Source organism: Accipiter gentilis, chromosome 10, assembly GCF_929443795.1.
Source record: "Accipiter gentilis chromosome 10, bAccGen1.1, whole genome shotgun sequence".
Lineage (NCBI taxonomy): Eukaryota > Metazoa > Chordata > Aves > Accipitriformes > Accipitridae > Astur > Astur gentilis.
Genome location: NC_064889.1, coordinates 31,873,447 through 31,879,060, shown reverse-complemented (window position 1 = coordinate 31,879,060; position 5,614 = coordinate 31,873,447). Strand labels below are relative to the sequence as shown.

The 5,614-nt window shown below is 58.2% G+C and overlaps 1 protein-coding gene across 1 annotated transcript; it reads left to right on the top strand.

Moving 5' to 3' along the window:
- The first annotated feature begins 725 nt into the window (after nucleotides 1–725).
- Nucleotides 726–2,570, top strand: LOC126043624 (GTP-binding protein Rhes-like). The gene has a single exon (XM_049812314.1). It carries the CDS (start codon nucleotides 1,212–1,214, stop codon nucleotides 1,836–1,838), a length of 627 nt encoding a protein of 208 aa, XP_049668271.1. The 5' UTR covers nucleotides 726–1,211; the 3' UTR covers nucleotides 1,839–2,570.
- Nucleotides 2,571–5,614: the final 3,044 nt, after the last annotated feature.

Genomic DNA, 5,614 nt, shown 5'->3' with positions numbered 1-5,614 from the left:
AAAGAAAACCAACTGCATTAAACCTACAAAAACTAGTCCAAAGCTAGAAAAAAAACACACGTGCACAAATTTAGGATAAAAACTTACTTTAACTTTTGAGCAAGTTCCCTTTGTATTTGCACTTTGCAGAAATCAGCTTCTGAAACAACTCTAGCATGAAATAGGGGAGGTGACTGCTGAGGAAACACACCTGGACGGGGCAACCTGCACCTCTATGAGCAAACCTGCTTCCCGAGGTGATGCCCAGCCACACGGAGACAGGGGCTGACAAGCACCCCACCTCTCCGCCCGATAAGTCAACCAACCGTTCTGGGTCACAGTTTTGCTGAAGCCAGGTCACGGCCAGAGTTCCTACCCATGACTGCTCGGCATCTGCTCGTGGAGCTTGCGCTGCATCATTTTCAGGATTTTATCTTCCCCTCAGGTTAAATGTTTCATAAAATCACAGAATAACTGACAGCTGAACGTGCAGGTTATGACACGTGGGTTTCAGGAAGATCTTATTTTTCCGCTCAGGTCAAATATTTCATAGGCTCACGGAAGAGTTGGGCACGTTTGCAGCAACCCCGTCTGCGAACAAGTCCCCAGCCCCAGATGAGTGCAAGAAATGCTGCGGGTGACACCAGCCAGCCCCTGCCATGTCCGGCCATGAGCCACCCGAGGGGTGGGAGACCCCCACCGAGCTCCCCTGCTGCCAGCAAGCCCGCGCCAAGAAACACACGGTAATCTCCAGGGAGGACAAAAGGGCAGGATGGCTCACGCAGCGTGACGGCTGCGATGCTGCCGGCTCCCCAGCGCTACCGGCAGCGGCGGGCGATGCAAGTGTAATGTGCGATGTGCAATGTAGCGCGGTGCTCTCCAGGGCTGGAGTGGTTTTCCAGGACTGAGCTCCGCGGATTGGCCCGGAGCACCCGGCTCTCCTCCCTCCTTGCCCTCCCTCCTTCAGCACCCTCAACCCACGGAGATTGGACAGCCTGGTGCCACATGGCAGAGAGGAACCAGGATAAAAGATGAGCTGGACTTGGGGACGGTAGCATCTGCGGCAGAACAGCCGGGAGAAGTTTGCAGGGCGGTGGCACCAAACTTGCCTGGCTGCGCTGAGCTGGTGCAGGGGAGGACGGACAGACGGACGGACGGACGCCGGGGCTGCGGCCGCCCAGGGACACCCGTGAGTGCCAGCTGCGGAGCATCCCGTCCCCTCTGCGCCAGCCATGTCCCTGGTGGTGAAGGAGAAGAACCACGTGCGGTTGGTCTTCTTGGGCGCTGCCGGCGTGGGCAAGACAGCCCTCATCCGTCGCTTCCTGATGGACACCTTCGAGCCCAAGCACCGGCGCACGGTGGAGGAGCTGCACAGCAAGGAGTACGAGGTTAGCGGGGCCACGGTCAAGGTGGAAATCCTGGACACCAGTGGCAGCTACTCCTTCCCGGCCATGCGGAAGCTCTCGATCCAGAACAGCGATGCCTTCGCCCTGGTCTACGCCGTAGATGACGCCGAGTCCTTCGAGAGCATCAAGAGCTTGCGGGAGGAGATCCTGGAGGTGAAGGAAGACAAGTTCCCTCCCATCGTGGTGGTCGGCAACAAGGCAGAGAGCGGCGGCGAGCGGCAGGTGCCGGTGGAGGATGCCCTGTCGCTGGTGGAGCTGGACTGGAACAGCCGCTTCTTGGAGACGTCGGCCAAGGACAACGAGAACGTCCTGGAGGTCTTCAGGGAGCTGCTGCAGCAAGCCAACCTCCCCAGCCGGCTCAGCCCGGCGCTCTGCAAGAGGAGGGAGACGTTGCCCACGGAGCAGGCGCTGAGGCCTCCCATGAACAAGACCAACAGCTGCTCGGTGTGCTGAGCCGGCCGCCCGGGGCTGGGAGGACGGCGCCGGCAGCAGCGGCACCGGCTGGAAACTCAGGTGGGCTGGGTGGGGAGAGGCGCTGCCTTGGCCAAAACCAACCCTGCTGCCTCCCACCCCTTTCCTCCTCTTTCCCACCCAGCCCGCCGGGAACCGGTGAGAGTTGGAGATGACAAAGAGGAGGGACTTGGGATTTGGAAGGGATGCTGGTTGCTGGAAGGGCACGGGGAGAGGGCGAGTTCCCAGAAAGGCAGGAGGCGTTCCTGGGAAACCGCCGTCGGTCAGCCAGCGCGTCGCATCCGTGCCGTGGTGAGCTTGTGGGCAGGCGGGCAGGCGGCTCCTCGCGTACTAGGAAAGGCGAACAAACAACAGGTCTTTGGCTGCATGCATCAGAAGGCAGATGCGGGCATCTGTGCAGCTGCATCGCACCCACCGGTGCCGCTCTCCCGGGTCTCATGTGGGTCCTGTGCCACCTCGCCCCAAGCACTTACACGTACAACCTCCTGGCGCGGCTACAGTCACAACAACTGATCCAGTGTCCAAAGTAGTTTTGGTTTTGTACCTTGGCGTAGAGCATGCGATAGGGAAGTCTATGCAGTTCTTTGGGTTTCTCTTTTCTCTTTTTGATTTTTTTTTTTTTTTTTTTAAGCATACCCAATAAACACGTTGTTGCAAAATGGAGCTGGAAAAGGTCTGGGTTTCCTTCTCCTGTGCTTCAAATGCTGTAGTGCCTGGTATCAGTGTTTTATGCCCAGACCCCTTATCACCGCATTTGCTTTCCCTCCTCCATGCTTCATCCTTATCTGGAGCGTGTCCCGGCACTGGAGGAGCCTTCCCAGCTCTCCAGCCTCCCCTGGCAGTGTCAGGATATTTGGTGTTATGATTTTCCTGTCAACTTAACCACTAAAGTTTCTACCAAGCATGAGTAACTAAAAATAAAACAGCTCTTCTCATGTCCAAGTACAGAAAAGAACAACAGCCGTTACAAGACAGCTGATCCACTGAAATAAAAACCATAAACACATTAAAAGGAGATAATAAAAGGAGTGGGAGAAGAGCACAGAAGGGCAGTATTTACTGTGCTTTAGCATGCACCGCAGTGATATACTCTCCCCTCGCACAGCCCATCCTTGCTGTAATGAGCGTTTAGCCTGCTCAGCAGCCGCACAAACACAATAAATAAAGATCTTAAAGCCTGGTGGATTAAAGAGTCATCCACCCTGGTCCAGACCCAAGGCAGCTGGGCACTTTGGGGTCCCCCAGCTTTCAGAAGCTCAGCCCTACAGTATGGCATGCCTCTGCCCAGCCTGGCCGGGCAGGCTGATGCAGGATCGCACCCAGTGATCCCAGCCCTTTCCCGACCCGGGGAAGCGGAGGGGAAGGTGCCGGCAGGGAGAGCCCAGCCTCCCCGTGGGCACCCCTCGCCGGGGCATCCTGCTGCCACGTCCCCCGCAGGCACTGGCGCAATGACAGCCACCTCCGGGCAGGCAAAATCCTCCTCCTGGAGCCCGGTGAGGGATGAAGCCAGGGGGTGGGCAACGGGGAGGGCAGGCAGATGCCGGCAGGACCCCGCTGCTGCCGGCCAGGTGGGTCAGGTTGCTCTCACCGCTCTTCAGCTCACAGCCACGTACCTCGTGCTGCCACCGCGATGCTCTGCGAAGGCGTGCGGCCGCTCCTCGCCCAGCGCCTCGGGGATGTGTGGAGCAGTTCAAGGCAGAGCCCTTTCCTGGGGAAAAAAACGGCGCTTCTGCCTGGAGGGAATGAAATACAAAGAAAGTTCACTTTCAGCAGCTGACCCAACGTGGTGGCACCTGGCCCGCAGCAGGGACGGGCGTGATGGATGCAGCCACAGGGGATGCTGCACCTTGGCTGTAGCCACCACCTGGGCCACCCTGCCGTGGCCAGATGGGGACGGGGCCATCCCTGCCAGCGCTGCCCACACTTAGTCCTGACCGGGGGTGACCTGGCCATGGTGAGGCACCTCCTGGTTGCTGCAGCGGGTCCTGCCTCGATGACCCGACCTCTCACTAATTAGCCAGCCCTGTGGGAGTTTCACAACTCGCAGAGAGTTTTGGGGTTTTTTTGGTTTAGAGCAGGGTTATGGCAGAATCGGGAGCATCAGGCCTTTTGGTTTACGGCATTATGCTAAAAGCAGAAGAAAACCTCTTTGCAATGTAAAATTAGGAAGCTGGGACAAGCAAGGCTGCCTGCCAGCCCCCTCCTGCGCAGCGTGCCCTGCGTGTTTTGATCTGTGATATGGACTGGAAACAGCTCCTTACATCTGGGGTGTCCCAGAAGCCTCCCCAGGCTCAGGCTGGCGGAACCCCCTGAGCCGCTGTGGGCAGCAGCTCCCCTGTTCCCCACCGCTGGCCTTTCTGGGCAGACCAATAGCCCCCGGGTGCTTCAGGACCCCCACTCCCAGCCAGCCCCGGCCCAAGACCTGCAGGACACAGCAGCCACTGGTGCAGAGATGCTGAGCTAGATGCTGGAGCTACAACAGATGCAGAGACTGAGCTGCCGGAGGTGCAGAAGACGCAGAAACTGAGATGCTGGAGGTGCAGAAGATGCAAAGACCGAGACGCTGGAGCTGCAGACTGAGATGCTGGAGCTGCAGAAGCTGCAGACCGAGTTGCTGGAGCTGCAGAAGCTGCAGATTGAGCTGTTGAAGCTGCAGACCAAGATGCTGGAGCTGCTGGAGATGCAGACTGAAATGCTGGAAATGCAGACTGAGATGCTGGAGCTGCAGACCGAGTTGCTGGAGATGCAGACTGGGATGCTGGAGCTGCAGGAGCTGCAGACCGAGTTGCTGGAGCTGCAGGGCCTCTCTCAAGGGTCCCACCTCCAGGTGCCCCTGCAGTCCTGGGCTCCAGCAATGAGTGGAGCCATTGGAGGAGCTCAGCCAGCAGCACATGCCACACACCCAATGCCTGGCTGTGTTATACAGCCCCTCCCGCCGGCTCCCGGCTCTCTCAGCAGGCAGGGTCCCATCCCCCTGTCCCCCCCCCCCCCCCCCCCCCCCGTCCCTGGCTGTCCAGGGGACTTGGGGGCAGCGGGTAGGGATGCTCTTGGGTTGGAGGGCAGCGCTCCCCAGCCCTTCTGCCCCTCACCTGCAAAACCCCGCTCTGCGGCATTGCGGGTTTGGGTTTTTTTTGCAATGCTCCCGTGAAATCTTGTTGCATGGAGCTGCTTAACTGAGGTTACAAAGAGCTGCCCGCTCGGACCTTGGGGTTAGCAAGCTTTGGCCATGCAGGAACATGGTACGGAAGCTGGGGTTAGCAAGTATTTGCCATGCAGGGACTCTGGCAGGACAAGAGCCTTTTAGATGTCTTCTCCCTGTGGCTCTGTGCAGGACGCAGGGCAAGGGAGAGGAGCCTCAGCCCGTGCCAACCTGCAAGGCACCATGTTTTGCTGCAGGAAGGTTGTAGAATAGCTGTAATATGAAAATGCATATAAAGCAGTGTGGTAAGAACCCCTGGTGTCTGTCCCAGAGGAGCGATTTGTGCAGACACAGCGTTGTCCTCCGAGGCGGTGCGAGCCCTACCCCTTTTTCTGCCTGTGCACATCGGTGTGCTGGGGCTTGAGCAGTGCTTCTCTTGCAACCGAGCAGGGCAAGAAGCAACCCCACTGCAAATGTACCGAGCGAGATTAAAAATAGGCAGGTCCTATGTCTCACAGCCTGAGATGTATGTGTGCAACCCGTCTTCAGCCTTTGTTTTAGCAGAAAAATGTAGTTAAAAGGGCTCTCTCGGGGCAGCTGGGTCACACAGGGGTGGTAA

Excerpts from the sequence above, each read along its gene's own strand:
- LOC126043624 (XM_049812314.1), top strand. The coding sequence starts at position 1,212 with ATGTCCCTGGTGGTGAAGGAGAAGAACCACGTGCGGTTGGTCTTCTTG.